The sequence below is a fragment of the Aethalodelphis obliquidens genome, unplaced genomic scaffold (genome assembly GCF_003676395.1).
Source record: "Aethalodelphis obliquidens isolate GAN/ISIS:26980383/991018 unplaced genomic scaffold, ASM367639v1 scaffold26, whole genome shotgun sequence".
Lineage (NCBI taxonomy): Eukaryota > Metazoa > Chordata > Mammalia > Artiodactyla > Delphinidae > Aethalodelphis > Aethalodelphis obliquidens.
Genome location: NW_020837970.1, coordinates 13,319,556 through 13,340,695, shown reverse-complemented (window position 1 = coordinate 13,340,695; position 21,140 = coordinate 13,319,556). Strand labels below are relative to the sequence as shown.

Genomic DNA, 21,140 nt, shown 5'->3' with positions numbered 1-21,140 from the left:
GCACTGGCAACATCTGGCCCTTGGGCTGCCCAAGGGCTCCCAGATCCTTATAAGGAAGTCCTCTGTCCTGTTTACACTGACTCAAGTTGGTTTCTGTTACTTGTAACAAAGAATCCTCACCCAGAGGCTTCCACCTCCTCCAGGAAGCCTCGCCTGACCCCTCTACACCCACAAGGCTCCCTTCTCCCTGGAGCTCTTACCATGTATGTCACTTATCATGTCAGTAGGTTTGCCACCTTCTTTTAGTCACATTTTTTCCTCTTAAAAAATCCAAACATTCAAAAAAGTAGAGAGAGTGTAACCATGTACCCAACATCAGCTTCAACAATTATCTACGCATTGCCAGTCTTGTTTCAATCAAAACCCTCAGTTTTTCCTTCGTGGGATGGGAGGGAACAAATATTTTAAGGCAAATTCCAGACCTTATGTCAATTCATTCATAAATTTTTTTGTTTGTTTGTTTTTGTGGTACGCGGGCCTCTCACTGTTGTGACCTCTCCCGTTGCGGAGCACAGGCTCCGGACGCGCAGGCTCAGCTCCGGACGCGCATGGCTCACGGGCCCAGCCGCTCCGCGGCATGTGGGATCTTCCCGGACCGGGGCACGAACCCGTGTCCCCTGCATTGGCAGGCGGACTCTCAACCACTGCGCCACCAGGGAAGCCCCTCAATGTGCTTTTAAATGCCACAAACTTGACTCTGTTACACACACATGGTCCACGAGTTTCCTCTTCATCTGGTCCTGAGGACAGTTCCAGGAGATGGAGAAGGAAGCAAGATTACCACTAAATGAATGAAGGTAAGGCTCAGAAGTGATGAGGGACTCTGACAGGATCACTCAGGGAGCCAATGGCCGAGCCTGAGGGAACCTTCCATGAGGTTCTGTCCGCAGCCAGGACGCTAAAGGGAAAGGGAAGTAGTGGCTCTGAGGCCACTTGGCGGGTAGCAGCTTTCTGAGGACTCACTGCCTGCCACTACCAGCCAATGACAGCACCGCACACACTTCACAAGGCAGCAGGCACCTCCAACAATAAATTTTGAAACATGTTGTTTCCAAATGGAAAAAGCAAATCCCACCATGTTTGTTTCTAATTACTCGGTGCCGTTAAGCCTAATGCTGGTTCCCACCCTCAAGCTGAGACGCTCCAATAGACTCTGTTGTCACTCTGTAGCGTTGGGCATGGTGAGCTGGGCTCCGCCTTGCTAGGGCAGTGGTTAACAAAATCTGCCCCTTCTTTGGTCACCAGGTCACCAGACTTCCAAGTCAAACCGGCTCTCCTGGGCCCACAGTCCTCCTCAGGAAGTTATCTGTAACTGGGGAGAGTGGCAGTACCCCCAGCCCCGAGTTTCCCTTAGAAATGAGGCTTTGTGATGTGAGAAGGAACAGGACACAGCTCTGCCGGGATCACCTCTCAGCCTAGGGTAGCAGGTCTTTCCTAGAGCGAAGAGGCACAGCCTTAGGCTTTGGGTCCCTTCCACCACCCACCTTGGGGAGGGCCACGGGGCAAACCTTGTGGCTTCCTTCCCTTGCCTTCCCCATCCGTCCATACCAGCACCTGGCCTCTGCTCTCAGGGGCTTTGCAGGATAATCTCTCCCAACCTGTGTCCTCTTCACCCTCCACTCGGTGACTAACCCTGACTCAGACCCACGTTCTTTCTTCCGGAACCATGTCAATAGCCACCTAACTGACCTCTCTCCCCTCTCGCCTCACCTTAGCTGCAGCAGCCAGAGGCTTCCCCCTCCAAGGACAGCTTGCCTCCCGCCTCCCTTCCCTGTGCAGAAGTTCCCCTCAGCTCCCCACTGTCCAGGCTAAAATCCAGTCCCTGCGCATGGCGGGGAAGACCCTCCTCAATCGCTTCAACTAATTCTCACTTAACTCCCACCAATTACCACCAGGAATCCTTTGTTCTAAACACCCCAAACGACCTGCTATTTCCTGCAAGGACATATATCTATGTTTCCCTGCCTGTGTGTCATCATGACTCATGTGTTTCCCTCTACCTGGAATTCCTTTCACTGACACTGTCACTTGCGTAACTTCTCCCTATGCTTCAGAGCTCAGCCCAAATACCACCTCCTCCACGATGCTTCCCGAAAGGGATCTGAGGAAGCGCTTTCCCTCCTCCAGCGTCCCATCTGCCTCACTTGAGATGCTAAGAAACAAACTTGTCTGGAGGCATAATCCATTGCTGTGGGTCTAGCACTGAGGTAATTCTAGAGAACATGACTCACATTTTTTTTTTTTTTTTGCAGTACGCGGGCCTCTCACTGTTGTGGCCTCTCCCGTTGCGGAGCACAGGCTCTGGAAGCGCAGGCTCAGCGGCCATGGCTCACGGGCCCAGCCGCTCCGCGGCATGTGGGATCTTCCCGGACCAGGGCACGAACCCGTGTCCCCTGCATCGGCAGGCGGACTCTCAACCACTGCGCCACCAGGGAAGTCCCATGACTCACATTTCTAACCAGAGACCACATACTGGATTCCAGCTATCAATCAGCCACTCTCTGTTTCTCTCCATCTGTAAGGTGGGGCAGTCTAGACAGAGTCCAAACAAATCTGTTCTCCCTGTAAATTCACTGCCCCCTTGAGGCTGTCACCACATGGCTGGGGGATGAGAGTGGCGGGCAAAGGAAGCAGACGTGTAGCCAAGGCCACCCGCTGGACACCACGGGCAACCTATGGGTTGAGGCTCAGATGACACTCCCCTGCCACACACGGGCAGGGACTGTGCTCAGGACAGAGCCCCGTGCACAGCCTCAGGGGCCACCCTGACTCTCCTCAGAGAAGCCTGGCTGGCAGGACGCCAGGAAAGCTCTGGCAGGGAGGACAGTGCCTTGCAAGGGTCACTGAAGCAGCCACTCAGAAACTCATTACATGCGCATCTGCCACCAACAGCTTGTAAAACAACAAAACAAAAACAAACTTGGGCCACTTCAAATCTTGCCTATCGGCACCAATGGCAAGTCTGAATGAAGGGAGAAGAAGACTTTAGAGGTTGAAATCCTGACTGTTGTGAGGACCCTGTTCCTCTGGAGGCTGTTGCTGGGGTCCCTCGAAGTGCCTTGGAGACTCCCAGCTGTCCCCAGGCCTAGGATCCAAAAACACTCTCATAGTCTCTGCGGAGGGCTTAAATCTCATCCTGACCTGAGAGCTCCCTGTTTTCACAAAACTCTTCATCCCGGGCAATTAGGAACTCTTTTGGAGGGTCCTCGGAGCCAGAAGGCCCCAAGGTACAAACGACTCTAGCTCTGCAGAGAACCATCGCAGCTTGCTCCAATCACAGTCTGGCTGGGCGTCCCCTCAGGCCAGCTTTCTCGGTACACTGCAGCCCAGGCCACTAATTCAGTGCTGGGCATAAAGATCAGGGAGATTACACACTGCTTCATCTGACAGAAGTTAGAGAAAAATAAGCTGAGACTTAATTTAACACTGTTCTCAGCATTTACTGCTCTTCATCTGCCAGCAACTCCAAGGCAGAAATTATTCACCAGCTAAGTTGTATGAACTCTGCATTGATCTAAATCACGTAATGCTTCTTCAGGGTCTTAATCAAAACAAGATTTTTTGTTTGTTTGTTTATTTATTTTGGCTGCACCGAGTCTTAGTTGCGGCACCTGGGATCTTTCAATTGCGGCACGAGGGAATCTTTTTTAGTTGCGGCACGTGGACTCTTAATTGTGGCACGTGGACTTCTTAGTTGCAACATGCAGGCTTCTTAGTTGGGGCATGAGGACTGTTAGTTGCGGCAATGCAAACTGTTAGTTGCAGCATGCATGCGGGATCTAGTTCCCTGACCAGGGATCAAACCCAGGCCCCCTGCATTGGGAGCATGGCGTCTTACCCACTGGAGCACGAGGGAAGTCCCAAAACAAGATCTTGATAATGACAGAAGCATGGTGGGCTGGCAATGCAAATCACTGCTTTACACGGCATGAAGCACAGCTGCATCTGAGCCCCCCCATACACACCTTAACTCATAGCCTAACTACTTAGGTCAGCTTTGGTTGAACTAGACCTCTGACCTCCTGCCACAGTAAGTGGAAAGACTACACAGAAACCTTTGGAGCTAAGCCCTCTCAGAGCTCCAGGATCGGGGAAATACCCTCTCTCCTACCCATGTCATACACCGTTTTCATGAAGCACCTCAAGTTAATCAACTCACAGCTGACTTTTGTGCTTAAATTCTAAAGCTTTCTCAGTTGGGGGATTCTTCTTCCCCTTAACTCAGTGGTCAGGAAGCTTCTTCTGTAAAAGGACCAGAGAGCAAATATTTTAAGGCTTTGAGGGCCACACAATCTCTTTCACAAGCAACTATTCAACTCTGCCATTACAGCACAAAAGCAGCCACAGACAACACTTAAAATAAGCCTGGCTGTGTTCCAATAAAACGTCTTGATGGACACCGAAATTTGAATTTCACACAATTATCATGTGTCACAAAATTCTGAAAAACAAATCTTAGCTTGCAGGCCATACAAAAATAGCCAGCAGGCTGTGCGCTGCCCATTTTGCCCACCCCTGCCTTTAATGCTTAATTATTGTTTTGATCCTGTGTTAGCAGTTTTCTATCTTTCTGACCCAATGCTTAATATTATCTATAGTGGGACAACTTTTTTCACCGTAATTTGCTTGCTTTCAGAATCTGTTCCTCCCATCGTCTAGTTATAGAACTCCTCTTTTTCATTTGGGATATGCTCCTCCACAATAGCGAGTGTTCCTGCTAGGGTGCCAATGAAGGGACCCCATCAATCCTGCCCCAGAGGTGGTTTCGTAACTCAGGATGGCCCACCACACTACTCTAGTCCCCTGGACACAACAAATGGTCCAGGACCGGGCAGGGTCTCCAAGCAGAGCCAACGAGTGATTCAAGCGCTGACCTAGATGCTGAGGAGGCTGGGCGGAGCTTTCTCTGGGATACGGAGCACTAAGGACTAGAAGTATCGGGCTAGTGAGGTCCGTGCTGCCCCCAGTGGAGAGAATCTGACTGAAAAGGAAGCCCACGTAAGGAGGAGTAAAGCCAAGAGGTGATCAGAGTCCTGAGGCTATCATTTCAACCCCATATTCATCCCTGCCTTTGGACCTCCTGGTAACTCAAGCCAATGCACTCCCTCTTTTGATTAAGTAATCTTGAGTTAGGTGCCTGACACAGCCAAAGAATCCTGACTAATTATATCACATCAGATTCTATTTGACAGTTGGCAGCACGGTGACTCATGCACAGAACAATGACACTGGCTGCGCTCCACCACGCATTAGAATCACTTACAGATATGTCTCTTTTCCCCTGTTAGACTCTAAGCCCCCAGAGGACACAAGTCATTTATGAGCCATCTTTATGCCCTCTGCAGTGATTCACCCAGTACCTTGCACTTGGTAGGTGTTCAATGAATATTTTACAATACGAATTAACTTTTCTTTGATGGGGGAAACGTCTACGAGAAGGGCAAGTAAACACAGAGGAACGTGTGTGTGTACCTACCCACGACTATCCACCAGAATGTCACCCAGAGATTTCAGAGAAAACGTACACTCCCAGAGGGACCACAGATCTAATCCCCACCTCCCGACCAACAGCCCATAAGCCACGCACACCAGGCTGAGCCGCACAGATGGCTGCGCCCTTCGTACACCCGGAGGAAACAGAATACAATGTCCGCACGACACCAAGGCAGATCACGGTGGACCGCTTCACCGTGGATGAAATCCAGAATAGCTGGCCACAACTTCAGACACGGGGAATACTGCCTCTACTTGTCCTGCCCAAGAAGTCCTGTTCCGCGATGGCAGAGACCAAGCACTTCAGGAACCAGAGTGAGAACCTCCTGATCTCCGGGTTCCCATACAGCATGGACACATCAGAAACATAGGAAAGGCAGCCACAGGCACACTCAGAGCAGTGCAGCTCACTAGCACCAGGACACGCTCACCTGGTCGGAGAAAGGAAACTGAAAAACTTTCAAGAGGCTACGACCTAGCTGGAAAAACAGGACCTAAACGGTACCTGAAAACAGTTGTTCACCCCACAAATACCATTATTGTACTTCCTCTCACTTAAAAAGTAATCTGTAAGTGCAGGTATGCCTAATTTTGTATCACTGACATATTCCCACCCCCTAAAAAAAAAAGTTTGAATCAAACTGATATAATTTGCTTGCCTTCTTGAAGAGTCTGTGAGAAATTGGATTTGAAAAATCCTCTAGTGAATGTTTTGAAAAAGCAAACAAGTGCCCCTAGGGCAACTTGTGCTAAAAGTTACTTTTGTACATTAGTTTTACTTAGAACAGGGCACACCTAGACATCACTTTCAACCTAATAATTTAAAATCCTGTCACCTTTGCCCACGGATGTGCCAACCCGTACCCACACTCAGTAGGAAGGGATGGTCGCTTGATACTTGCATGACTGTCGTGGGAGCGTATGCTTAGGGGCAGTCACAGTGGCCCCCTGTGGGAGGTGACTCAGCCTGCAGCCCCCACCCAGTGAGGCAAAGAAGGGCCCGCTGGCCCAGCAGCAGCATCCCTGCGGGAGCCGTGGACTCGGGCAGCTGCTTTTCTGCCTGAGTGACCCAGCCACCCAAACCAGAGCAGCCCTCCCTGGTCCCTATCCCAACACATTCTGGGGGTTCAGCTTTTCAAAGGCTTCTCTATACTTTTCCAGGCTCCTTCCAGTGAATATGTTTTGAGAAGCCTAAACCAAGTTAGGCTGGTTTCTGTTGTTGGCAATCATAAAAACCTACTGATTCATCTGCTAAGCAGCAGCTAACATACATTAAGTGTCTACCATGTGTCAAGCACTATTCTAAGTGCTTTGCAGGCATTATCTCAATCCTCACAACCTTTAAGTAGGCTCTATTTTCTCCACTTTTCTGAGGTTTGGAGAAGTTAAATTACTTGCCCAAGGTTACACAGTAAGTAGCACAGTCAGCATTAGACCCCTGAACTTCTATCACTGTGACAGAGTGAAAAAACTGGCCACAATATTTTGTAGCTCCTCCCAACAAGAGATAAAGTGCATCCCTCTACTTTCTGAATCTTGGCTTGGCCACGTGACTTGCTTTAGCCAATAAGACATTACAAAAAAACCTGACACGAGCACATGCTTAAATGGTGCTTGAGTATTGGGGTTACCAATACTTGCTACTGAAACCCTAAGACCGTCATGGGAAGAAGCCAAGGGTTTAGCCTCCCAGAGGATGACTGAAAACATGGGGAAGAAGGCCCTGCCATCCCACAGACCTGTACAAGGTAATAAGCTGTTGTTGTTTTAAAACTACTAAGTGTTGGTGTGGTTTATTACACAGCAAAAACTAACTGAAATAATCACTGAGCTATCCCCACCAAGTCAGTATCAACAAGTAAAGAATTTTAAAAAACATGAGGCAGAGAAAAAGCCTCTTTATTCTTCCCCTTTTTTCCTCAAGGACAGAATGAGAAGAAACGGAGTTTAAATTTCATCAGGAAAGAATATATTTAGAGCAGAGGAGGAACTTACTGGCAGTGAGAAAGCCTAAAGACAGAGGCAGAGAGTCTCTCTCTCTCATTCTCACCCTAACTCAGCTTCCAGGAATCGTTCACTCATTGTGCTTCTGGCTAAGGAATCGAGTTGTGTAAGAGTACCATTTCCAGGCCAGGCCTTCCAGTGAATTCTTTCAGGATTCTTTCTGGAGAAGAACCACAAACAGCAGGAGGCTGGAAAGCTGAGCGGCCAGGCCAGGGCTGCCTGCACACACACTGCTCACTGGAGCCGAAGTCCTTCTAGCAACTCCCCCTTCTCGGCTGGGCAGGGAGTGAACCCGCCACCAAGACATCTGTCCAGAGACCCGTCTGGCTCACAAAGCAGCTCTGCATGCCAAACAGCAATAACTGGTGGAGCCAGAAAAGAAATTCCTGGGAGAGTGGGAGCAGCAGCACCAGGCGGAAGGGGAAAGCAAGCTGGTTATTCCAGGAATGAGCTGAAACCTTCCTCTCTTTGCAACGAAAATAAAGTGAGCCCTCCAACAGCAACGCAGAGCATGGCACATACTAGGCACATGGTAGAGAAAAAACCAGGACTAGATTCATGACTGGGTTAAAAGCAGAAGACATGGGTTCTTAGCCCAGCTTCACTGTTGATTCCTGTGTGTTCTGGCACAAGTCAGTCACACACCCACCCATTTAACAGACCTTTCAGAAGGAGCTAGTCTGCTATCATGTTGGGGACTAGGGATACAAAGATGAATTCGATGTGTTTCCTGATTTGAAGAAATTCACAGACTAGCGAGAGAGACATATAAACTCTCTGAGCTTTGGTTTCTACATCTATAAAACAGGAAAAACACCTATTTCAGAAGGTTGTTTGGAATAATAAGTGAGAAGTTGCATAAAGCACCTAATACAGCACTTGGCACGTAACAGGTCCTCAGTAAACAATGATCATTATTTTTTACAAGAAAGGGATGGACACTGTGTCAAAGGAATACAGAGGCAGAACACTTAATCCACTGAGGGAAGGGGCTGGTTCACGGGAAAGCTTCTTGTAAGAAGAGATGTTTGAGCTAAACAGTAACATTATTACAAGTAGCTATCATTCATTAACGACTCTGACTAATTTTCACGACTATATAAGTATATAATTTGCAATTATCGCTCTTTGGCATGAATTATCCTCATTTTACAGATGAATAAATAACTCAGAGAGTTTATACACCCTATCTGTAAGGGAGTTAGGATTTCAACTTTAACTGGCTGACTCCCAAGCCTCCGTGCCATAATACTTAAAAAAGGATTAGCATATAGAATGGATAAACAACAAAGTCCTACTGTATAGCACAGGGAACTACATTCAATAGCCTGTGATAAACCATAATGGAAAAGAATATGAAAAAAAAGAATGCATATATACGTATAACTGAATCACTTTGTTGTGTAGCAGAAATTAACACAACATTGTAAATCAACTATACTTCAATAAAAAAAACATAGACATGATATATTGATATATTAAAAAAAAAAAGGATGAGCAGACTTAGTCTAACAAAGTTATGAGTGTGAGGGGGTGGGGTGGGGATTAGAAAATCAGCATTGCCAGGAAAGGCAATAATAGGAGCAAAGGTGCAGCTCAAAAAAGGAATTCAATCTCACTGGATCTCAGTTTCCTCACAATTTATAGAAAGGAATAAGAAGGGCAATTAGCATTTGTTAGGCCCTTCTATATGCAAAACACCTTGCCAGATGCTTTCCATATGTAATTTCATTAATCCTCACAGCAACCTAGGAGCAGGCAAGAGGATTTCATTTTATAGATGGAATGGAATGGAACACCTTTACTCCACCAGATCCTTCTACAACACTGACCTCATGGGTCCCTCTAAGTGAGATTACACATATTATTCGCAGCCCCAGAACACAGCCCCACGCTCAAGAAATGTTGATTCCTCCTCTCCTCTCAGCTACTCCTATTTCCTAGAAATTGACACACTAAAATATTCTAACATAAAACACAGAGGTCTTTAAAAAAACACAGATTAAGGTCCATAAACTGCTGGAAAACTGCTCCCCGCCTCAAGCCATACCATACCTCCTACTGACACTTTCTTAATTGTCAGTGGAAAGAAGACAAAATGTAGCCAGTGCAGTTAGAAAGCAGAAGGTTTTCTACAGTTTTGCATTTTAAGTGTATAGTTCGATGCATTTTGAAAAAACGTATACACCTGTGAACCCACCACCAAATCAAAATTTAATATTTTGATTACTCCAGAGTGTTCTGTCATGCCGCTTTGAAGTTTACCCTCACTCCAGCCCCTCAGATCCCCAGGCAACCACTGATCTACTTTATTACTGTGTTACTGTGGATTAAATCTGACAGTTCTAGTAGAATCATGCAGTGTGGACTATTTTCTATAAGGCTTCTTTCACTCAGCGTAATGTTTTTGAGATTTGTCCAAGTTGTGTGTATCAACAATTTGTTCATTTTTATTGTTGAGCTGTATTCCGCTGTTTGAATATATTAAAATTTGTTTACTTGCTCACCTGGTGAAATATTTTGGTTGTTTCTAGTTTGGGGCTATCATGAATAAAGATGCTCATGACATTTGTGCACAACTCTTCGTGCGGATAAATGTTTTCATTTTTCTTAGGTCAATACTGAGAAATGGAGTTGGTGGGTTGTATGGTTTAATTTTAAAAGAAACTACCAAACTGTTTTCCAAAGTGACTGTCCCTTTCCCTGGCTGTGTTTAAGAATCTCTCTTCATCACTGATTTTCAACAACTTGACTTCTCTTTTTTTTTTGCTTCTTGCTTTTTTACAGCTTTATTGGTGTATAATTTTCATACAATAAACTCCATATACTTAAAGTGTATCACTTGATGAGTACATATATGACCATGCCCACAATCAAGATTATAAACATATCTATCACCCCCCAAAGTTTCCTCATGCTCCTTTGTAATTCTTCCCTTCCTCCCCTTCCTTCATTCTCCAGGCAACCACTGATTTGTATTTTGTCATTACAGATTAGTCTGCAATTTCTAGAATTATGTAAATATTCACACAGTATTTGACACAGCTCTTTGTCTCTTTCATGCAGCATCACTCTTTTAAGATCCATCCATACTGCTGCAAGTTATCAACGGTTTATTCTTTTTATTGCTAAGCAGTATACTATTGTATGGATATACCACAATTTGTTTATGCATTCAACTGTTGATGGACATTTGGGTTGTGTCTAGTTTTCGGCGATTACAAATAAAACTACTATGAACATTCAGGTACAAGGGCCTGATTGGACCTATGCTTTCTTCTTTTCTTTAGGGAAAATCCTAGGAGTGAGATGGTTGAATGTATCATAGATACATGCTTAACATTTTATGAAACTGATAAGCTGTTTTCCGGCACAACTGCACCGTTTCACATTCCTATCAGCAGGGACTGAGAGTTCCTGTGGTTCCATGTCCTCAATAACAGAGTTACTCTCTACAGACATTCTAGTGGGTGTGTAGCAGTAACTCATTGCGGCTTTAACTTACATTTCCCTAATGATGTTGAATATCTTCTCATGTGCTTATTTGCCATTCGCATATCTTTTTTAGTAAAGTGTCTGTTCAAATCTTTTACCCGTTTTTTTTCAGAAGTCACAACTAGTTCTGATACTTTATTTTTCCACGGATATCATAGTTTATTTTTTCTTCAGCTATTGTTGACATATAACATTATGGTAGTTTGAGCTGTGCAACATAAGGATTCGTTATTTGTATATATTGTGAAATAATCACCACAATAAGTCTAAATGAGATCTGTCACCACATATAAGTAAATTCTTTTTTTCTTTCATGAGAATTTTTAAGGTCGACCCTCTTACCAACTTTAACGTATTCGATATAGTATTATTATCTATGGTCAGCATGCTGTTTCTGACATCTCATGACTTATTTATAGCTGAAAGTTTGTACCTTTTCACCTTCAGGCATTTCACCCCAAACACCTCCTGCCTCTGGCATCCGCCAGTCTGTTCTATGAGCTGGGATTTTTCTTTTTTAAAAGATTCCACATGGGGCTTCCCTAGTGGCGCAGTGGTTGAGAGTCAGCCTGCCGACGCAGGGGACACAGGTTCGTGCCGCGGTCCGGGGAGATCCCACATGCCGCGGAGCGGCTGGGCCCATGAGCCATGGCCGCTGGGCCTGCGCGTCCGGAGCCTGTGCTCCGCAACGGGAGAGGCCGCAACAGGTGAGAGGCCCGTGTAATGCAAAAAAGAAAAAGATTCCACATGTAAGGGAGATCATGCAGTATTTGTCTTTCTCTGTCTGAGTTATTTCACTTAGCATAATGCCCTCAAGGTCCTTTCATGTTATCACATGGCAAGATTTCATTTTTTATTTGGCTGAATAATATTCCATTGTGTATCTGTATCACAGTTTCTTTATCCAGTCATCTGTCATTGGACAATGGGCTGTTTCCCTATCTTGGCTATTGTAAATAGTACTGCCGTGAGCATAGGGGTGCATATATCTTTTCAAATTAGTGTTTTCCTTTTCTTCAGAAGTGGGATATACCCCAATACCAGAAGTGGGATTGCTGGGCCATATGGTAGTTCCACTCTTAATTTTCTGAGGAAATGCTATATTCTTTTCTATAGTGACTACACCAATTTCCATTCCCACCAACACTTCACAAGGGTTCCCTTTTCTCAACATCCTCTCCAACATTTGTTATTTCTTGTCTTTTTCTTTTTGAATTTTATTTATTTTTTATACAGCAGGCTCTTATTTGTTATCTATTTTATTAGTGTATACATGTCAATCCCAATCTCCCAATTCATCACACCACCACCACCCCCGCCACTTTCCCCCCTTGGTGTCTCTATTTCTGTGTCTCTACATCTGTGTCTCTATTTCTGCCCTGCAAACTAGTTCATCTGTACCATTTTTCTAGGTTCCACATATATGCGTTAATATACAATATTTGTTTTTCTCTTTCTGACTTACTTCACTCTGTATGACAGTCTCTAGATCCATCCACATCTCTACAAATGACCCAATTTTGTTCCTTTTTATGGCTGAGTAATATTCCATTATACATATGTACCACATCTTCTTTATCCATTCCTCTGTCGATGGACATTGAGGTTGCTTCCATGACCTGGCTATTGTAAATAGTGCTGCAGTGAACATTGGGGTGCATGTATCTTTTTGAATTATGGTTTTCTCAGGGTGTATGCCCAGTAGTGGGATTGCTGGGTCATATGGTAATTCTATTTTTAGTTTTTTAAGGAACCTCCATACTGTTCTCCAGGTTTCTTTTGATTTCCATTTGCATGGAATATCTTTTTCCATCCCCTCACTTTCTGTCTGTATGGTCCCTTGGTCTGAAGTAGGTCTCTTGTAGACAGCATATATATTTTTACCCATTTTTTAAAAATTGCATTGTTTATCTTTTTATTATTAGGTTGTCAGAGGTCTTTATATATTCTAGATAAAGTCCTTTGATGGATATATGTTTTGCCTATATTTTCTCTTAGTCCATGGCTTGCCTTTTCATTTTTGTCACAGTGTCTTTGGAAAAGCAAATGTTATTGATTTAGATGAAGCTCAGTTTATTGGTTTTTCCTTTATAGTTTGTGCTTTTTTTAAAAACTTCATTGGTTTTTTTTTAAAATTAATTTATTTTATTTTTATTTATTTTTGGCTGCATTGGGTCTTTGTTGCTGCAGGCGGGCTTTCTCTAGTTGCGGCGAGTGGGGGCTACTCTTCATTGCGGTGGCTTCTCTTGTTGCGGAGCACCGGCTCCAGAGCGCAGGCTCAGTAGTTGTGGCGCACGGGCTTAGTTGCTCCCCAGCATGTGGGACCTTCCAGGACCAGGGCTCGAACCCGTGTCCCCTGCACTGGCAGGCGGATTCTTAACCACTGCGCCACCAGGGAAGTCCTATAGTTTGTGCTTTTTATGTCCCATTTTAAAACTCTTTGCTAAAACACAGTCACAAAGATAGTCTCCTATGTTTTCTTTTAGAAGTTTAAGAAGTTGATCCACTGAGAGTTAATTTTTGTATACAGAGTGAGGTAATGGTAGAGGTTCATTTTTGTGCATATGGATATCCAACTGTTCAGCATCATTTGTTGAATAGATTCTTCTTCCCCTATTGAACTACTTTGGAATCTTTGCCAAAACTCAATTGACTCTTTATGTATGTGTCTGTTTCTGAACTCTTCATTATGTTCTATTTGATCTATTATGCTTAGCTTCACACCAATGCAACACTCTATTGATTACTGTAGCTTTCTAATAAACCTTGAAGTCAGGTAGTCTAAGTCCCCCAACTTCGTTTTTCCTTTTTAAAGTTGTTTGGTCTATTCTAGGTTCTTTGCATTTCCCTATAAACTTTAGACAAAATTTGTCAACTCTACAAAGGCTATTGGGATTTTCAGTGGGATGGCTTTGAATCTATAGATCAAATAAAGCAAAACTGACATCTTAAGAATACTGATGGTGGTTGTGGTTGCATAACAATGTGAATGTACTTAATGCCACTGAACTGTATATTTTATTTCTTTTTTTTAAATTTTACTTGAACTGTACATTTTTAAATGGTTAAAATGATAAATTTTATGTTATGTATATTTTACAAGTTTAAAAATTTAATTAAAAAAATACCTATTCTAAAATTTAGAATGTATTACCTAATATATAGTGGCTCATAAGCTGGCCAGTCAATTTCACCAGTCCACTCCTCTCTTCCTCCACCATCCCTCCCTAGACCTGTCACTATTAGCACACTGTAGCTAAAGGGACATGGCCGAGAGCACTGTGTTTTTCCATCTGTCTTTCCTTTGGCTTCTTCATCTTTTTTTAAAAAATAAACTTTATTGAGGTATAACTTATATACTGTAAAATGCAACCACTTTAGCGGAAAGTTTGACTTTCGATAAACGCATATACCCACGTATCTACCACCACAATCTAGATATAACATTTCATCACCCCAGAAAATTCCGTCATGCCTCATTGATGTTAATCTCTCCCTAAACCCTCAGGTAACCACTGATCTACTTTCTGTCCCTATAGATCTGTGTTGTTTTCTCTATAATTTTATATACATAGAAACAGTTTGTACTGTTTTGGGTCAGGCTTCTTTCATCCAGCAGAAGTGTTTTTGATATTCATCAAAACTACATGTGTCAACAGCCTGTTATTTTTATTGCTGAATAATACTCTCTTGTATGGATATATTGTAATTTGTTTATCTCTTTGCCTGTTGAAGAACATTTTAGTTATTTCTACTATGAATATAGCTGCTTTAAGCATGTGTATACGAGTCTGTATGGACATATGTTTTCATTTATCTTGAATAAATATCTAAGAGTGGTATGGTTATATGATAAGTGTATGTGTACCTTTATTAAAAGAACCCAGAGTTTCTTTTAGAGTCAAACTCATAACCAGTTAGTCATGGCTTTGGGCCTACGCACAGTCTAGTCCAGTGGGCAGCCAGGGACACTGGGGGTTAGGTAACTAAGTTCTAGCTGGGCATCTGGTCTGTGCATACTGGGTGACTAGGTCTGTCACAGCCTCGGGTAAGAGGTATACCACATACTAAAAAGAGGATGGTTCTTGCTGCTCCAGATATCAAACTAAATAGTCAAAGAGTGGTAGTAAAAATCAAAAATACTAGCAAATGGCCTTTATACCAAAACAAAACACAGAAGAGGCTGCAACAACTTTTAGACTTCAGCAAAAATCCAAAACGTAACAACTAGCAAATAAATTCTTACCTCTGTGCATAATCTTGTGCTTCTCCCTCAGGTATGTCAGGCCTTTTATTACCTAGGGGAAAGGAAATGTAAAAAGATGGAAACTGAAATAGTGGTGTTTAGAAAATACTCAACCTTTCTATTTTAAAATGATCTAGGAAATATTTCATCTAACATCACAAATTTGCCTTCTTCCCTTATTTTTCTTCTCTCTTTTGATTTTTTAACCTGTCTTATCAAGAAACCATCTTTTTACATGGTATATAGAGTATGAGTTTTAAGCAAAATTGATTATTGCAAGTTTAGACAACTGTAAAAAAAAAAACCACTTTGCTTGAATTCATTTATTTCCAAATCTGCAATCTAAAAAAGAGGCTTTCTGATGCCACAAACGGGAATTCTTCTGGATACCCTGTCCTATTTTTGAAGACAGAAATACAGAAATCTACTTTGCTAGTTTTAGCGAGAAAGAGCGGGGGGTGGGGGAGAGATTGTATCTAGAATCTAGATAGAGAAAATTCTGGTGAAAAACCTAACATTTCTTACAAACCTTCCCTTTGTTGACTTCCTACCTTCCTCCTTGTCCCTTTCCTACCAACTCAACTTATCAGTGAGGGAACCTGGAAGAAAGACTTCTCAATATACTCACAGCAATGCTAACTTTTCCTAAAATTTGTTCAGGAATTCTTCCAGCTTTCTTCAGGACTTGATCCAAGGAACCCCCATCCTAAAAACAAGAATACCAGCCCATTTAGTGACAATGTTTCTAACTATTCTTTCAAGTGTTAAACTTCAGCAGGAAAGTAAATCTCACACATGACAAAATCTTCCTGTAAGGGCACCCTTCAGTTTGTTCCAGATATCAAGTAAGACATGAGTGCAAAACATTGTGGGAGCTGCCAAACAACTAATAACTCAAATCCTATGAATAATCATTAAATAAATTACTAATTTAGTGGTCAAAAATTACTAATTCAATGGTCAAATTACTAATTCTACTGAACTGACAGAACAGAGTAGCAGTTAGGAGTGCAGGCTCTAGTGGCAAACAGTCTAAATTTGCATCCCAACTCTTTCTATCTAGTGGACATTGAACAAGTTACTCCACTTGTAAAATGTGGATGATAATAATTATAAGGCTATTATGATATTCATAGGGCTATTATAAGTATTAAACAAGCTCATATATATACAAAGCCCTTAGAACAATGTCTAGCCCATAGTAAGTGCTCAATAAATGTTTGCCAGTTTGTCACCATTGTGTAAGTCACAACTTGCATTTGGCATTATCCTAACAAATTATATTTAATAAAATCCAAAGCAAAATGTCATAGAAAGCAATCATTCATTCGACAAATCCTACAAAATGCCATGCACTGTGTTAGGTTCTATGGGGAATAAAGATACAAAAAAGACCTAGCTCTTGTCCTCAATAAATTTACAAACTAGTAGGAGAAATATACGACTTAATAAAATATAACAAAACAGAATAAATGTATAGTAAAAGTGCTACACACACACACAGAAGAAGGGAGAATTCTGCCTTCACTTAGAAGATAGCATTTGAGCTGAAATCTTACTCAAAGAATGAGCATGATTTCCATACCTGGAAAAGGAGAGGGGCAAGGGGACAACAGAACAGAGCGGAAGCACGCTCCTAACCACTGGAGTGCCAGGGAATTCCCAAGAACAGGGCATCTCAACAAGATCAAAAGCAGAGACGCATTAAATTGCTTAGTACTCTTGGGATGACATGCGGTTCATTCACTGTAGGCATATGAAGAAATGCAGGGATGGATCAGGCTGGAAATGGCCATCTGTGGCCAGATCATGGAGCCCCACCAAGGAACTAAGACCTGACTTTACGGAGACAGAAGGAAAGGTACCCAAACCATAGCAGCTGAGAGAAAGAGACAGGGCAATTAGCAAGCAGCTGATCAGGCGGAGATGACGTGAGCAGGACCCAGGGCAGAGGCGGTGGAAAGGGAGTACGCAAGAGGGGATACACATGTGGAGTGAAGCTGGCTTCTGTAGGGCTCGCATACAAGGGCCTTCCCATCCGTGGAGGCTACATTTTAACCTGAGATCTTGAAAAAATGCTCACTCAAGGAACCCTCACGTGTTGAGACAGAAATATGTTCCTGCTGCTATGGCTTCGGGTGTAGCCAATTATCAGTCACAATATAAAATTACCCTAGAAGTAGAGATAATTCCTACAAACTCAGATTGATTTTCTGAGTACACTGTCTACACTGGGCAGCTACCATCGTCAACTATCATCTCTTAATCACCTCTGTGTAAGGCAGAGGGATACATGAGGGACTAGGAATGGGAAAAACTATAAGTACAGGAAAAAATACCCTCTGCCTGGGGAGACAGAACATATTCATAAAGAGGCAAGGCACCTTAAATCCTCCTCTGAACAAGGCAGGGAACAAACAGTTGAATGAAGAGAACACACACTGCTACAGGTGCCCAGAGGAGGAAGCGATTCCTGGACAAAGCGGCCAAGGGAAGGGCTCACGACAAGAGTGACACACGGAAGCTGAGCCTTGGAGGTGGGCAAGATCTGGGTAGGAGAGGCAGAGAGGTGTTCCCACTGACATCCTGCCTCCAAAACCACCCAGCCTTTAAGATGCAGCCATGCAATGTAAGGTCACAGAACAATGCATAACATAATAAAGAAAAGAAGGACAGAGAATAATCCCATTTTTATAAAAATAAAAAAGTGTGCATATACTCACACAAAACCAGAATGTCAAAAATGTTACCAAAATGTTCCAGTCTAGATAGTAAGATTATCAGGGGTTTTTGTTGTGCGATAGTTTCTTCTTTGTGCTTTTCTATGGCTTATACATTTTCTACAATAAATAAATGTCTTACCTTTTAAAATTACTGACCTCATTTATGAAAGTGGAGAATTAAATCTATAAATCAATTAACAGATACTTACTGAGCGCCCATTTTGTACAAAGGCATCATTAGGTAGCTACAACACTACCTAAAGGAGGTGAGAAAATAGGTAAGACTCGTTCAGGGATACAGAGCTCTCAGGAAATGTTACCTAAAACAATGCTAAAAATAGATTATCAACTTAAAAGTTCTATGCTTATAAAAAGGATAGTTTGGACCAATGACTTTCTATCACAGATCAACTCTGGATCATGGATGCTGATAGAAAAAGAAAACAGTACAGGTGTATACTCAAATGCACACTAACACCCCTGAATACGTTAAACTTCTCATCATAATAAACCCCCTAGCACAACTACCTAATGGTGGGTCAGACAACCAAGGAGCACAGGAGAGGATTTCAAACTTCAACCTAAAATTCAAATGGGCCATAATCTCCACACGGGTATGAGCATGGAATTATAATTCTAGAGTCAAAGAGAACTCCTCTGTAAACACACATTTTCCAAGAGCCCTTGGAAGAGCCCTAACCCAGGCGGTGAGCCAGGCTGGGGTTTGAGTCATCCTTTGAGCCTGGCTGCCTCCACAATGACACAGGCCCCTGTTGGCCAAATCAGGACAGCGCCACAGCCCAGGTAACCACACCCAAGTCAGCAGGCTCCTAGAAATGCCACAGCGCCTCTCAATTTCCCTTACTGACAGGAACAGGGACTCCAGTGCAGAAAGTTTCCAGCCATTTCTGTTTTGCTTTCAGTTGAATGTGGTTTCAGACTCTTTGTTTGAACGACTTTGCCTAATTATCAGGGAGGACTATACACTTAAAACTAGGTAACAGAGCAATTCTGTCCAAATCAGATGCAAACGAGCCAGAAGAGTTAGCCTGTGGTTCTCAGGTTCCACAGCCAGGACAGGGCGGCCCAGCTAACTGTCTTGGTTTACACTTTCCCTGGGGGTTGTGGTAAACATTTCTGTCAAAAAGGAGGAAACGCTGGCTCTCCACCCTTTAACCTCCTCTGTGCTACAAGCAGAGTTACAGAGTGAACAACGGGATTAGCAGGATTTAAGAAGCATGAACCACATCAGGATCAGCCAGTGTTGCCTGTGACTCACCTCACAACCTTTCGATTCCACTGCACTGTTGCCAAGGACCTGCCTTCGCTGACTAAAGCTGCTGAAACTGTGCTTATTTTTAGAAGCCAATTATTAACTAAGTCAGTGGTGCTTCTGTGAAGGTTTCTACAGAAGAGACAAATGCTTTATGGAAAGAAAGAGCTCAAAAGCTTTTACTCCTGCATAAGAAACATCAACCCTGAGTCCCCAGTTCTCTGGTTGCTCAGCTACCACCTGAGTAGGAATCTACTTCCCCAAAGACAAGAACGTTCCTGTTCTGATCAGGCAGCAACCATGTACCCCTTGGGTCTCAAAACTCAGACTGGGCAGTGCAAACACAGCTTATGTCTAGAAAAGGTCAGCCCCTAGCCAGGTGCATTAAGAAGATGTGGCTCCATACACGTTGATGACAAATTTACTTTAAACTGCATCCACAAAACAATCTGAGCAGTGCGTAAGTAGACAGTACGTGGTAAAGCAAATATGGCAAAATGTTAACGGTAGAATCTAGGTGGTGGCTTTAGAGTGTACATTACACAATTCCTTCAACTTTCTGTACTTTTGAAATTTTTCATAGTAAAATGCTGGGGGAAAATGCCAATGACAAGGAATATCATGCAAAGACTGTGACACGGAGAGAACCAAAGAATCTTAGAAGCTGGGATATGGCTAATGAACAGAGCTCTATATGACAACACCTTTGAAATGTGGAAGCTGAGACAAAGCAGAAATCCCTAAAGAGAAGTGGCAGCCAGTGGTCAGAGAATTTCCTATCACAAGCAGCCAGCGCAGGAGTTCTCCTGCAGGAGGGCTTGCTCAGGGACCAAGGAGGGGTGAGAGGGCCCAGCCTAGAGTAGAAAGCTACTCTGGAGCATGGCTACTTGAACTTCAGGCCACAACTGCTTCCTTACAGGGTCCCGTCCCTGGCAACTCTGAGCCTCTCCACTAGGGTTAGCAGACAGTTCCAGCTGCCCTCTGAGCCTGTGTATACCCAGGAACAGAAGGCCCTAACTCTCTCTTGAGCCCTAACTCTCTCTTGAGCTCTGACCATGCACTCTCCCATCCTACTTCCTTTATCCAGTCATTCAACACATATCACCTAATAGGTGCCCTACACTCTGCTTGGCCCTCAGAAAGGTTTTGACCCTCCCAGTCTCCGACAGTCAGTTTTCCACACTCAGGCCTCCCAGGGTAATTCCAGAGATATCTTCTGCTTCAGGGACTTACGTGGCAGGATCTCAATATCCCCAGAGAGCCAAATCCATGGGGGAAAACAACTGACCTGCAGGTACTAGAAATGGACCAAGAGAATGGGAAACCAACCGTTGTGACATCCTGTGTCATCTCCTCCTCCAGGAGAGAAAGGCTGGACAAGGGCAAGGAGCACGAGGTTGTGCATGAGGTTGTGATCAAGGTCTATGAATACAGAGTGAAGAAAGGATTCCAGGGCTTCCCTGGTGGCGCAGTGGTTGAGAGTCTGCCTGCCAATGCAGGGGACACGGGTTCATGCCCCGGTCCGGGAAGATCCCACATGCCGCGGAGCGGCTGGGCCCGTGAGCCATGGCCGCTGAGCCTGCGCGTCTGGAGCCTGTGCTCCGCAACGCAACAGTGAGAGGCCCGCGTACCGCAAAAAAAAAAAAAAAAAAGAAAAGAAAGGATTCCAGAATGAGGAAGCCTCAACACAGGTCAATTTAACACAGACAGAAAGACTGAACTCCACATGGCAAGAGGCCACATAAGGCCAATAAAAGAGGTTCCAGCAGGATCTAAATAAATGAATAGGGCACTGACTATCAACGTTTAGGGCCTGATCTTAACCTCTGAAGCAAGCACCCTGGAGTTCAACCATGCTCAAACCTACAGACAGCCTCCTGGTTCCTCTATTAAAGGGAGAGGAGCA

The 21,140-nt window shown here is 43.7% G+C and overlaps 1 protein-coding gene across 1 annotated transcript in view; it reads right to left on the bottom strand.

Moving 5' to 3' along the window:
• Nucleotides 1-21,140, bottom strand: part of MAP2K1 (mitogen-activated protein kinase kinase 1) — a 79,433-nt gene that overhangs the window by 19,417 nt on the left and 38,876 nt on the right. The window contains exons 4-5 of the mRNA XM_027123397.1: nt 15,867-15,944; nt 15,239-15,290 (exon numbers count right to left, since the gene is read on the bottom strand). Coding sequence (XP_026979198.1) covers nt 15,239-15,290; nt 15,867-15,944 — 130 coding nt within the window. The remainder of the gene's footprint in view (nt 1-15,238; nt 15,291-15,866; nt 15,945-21,140) is intronic.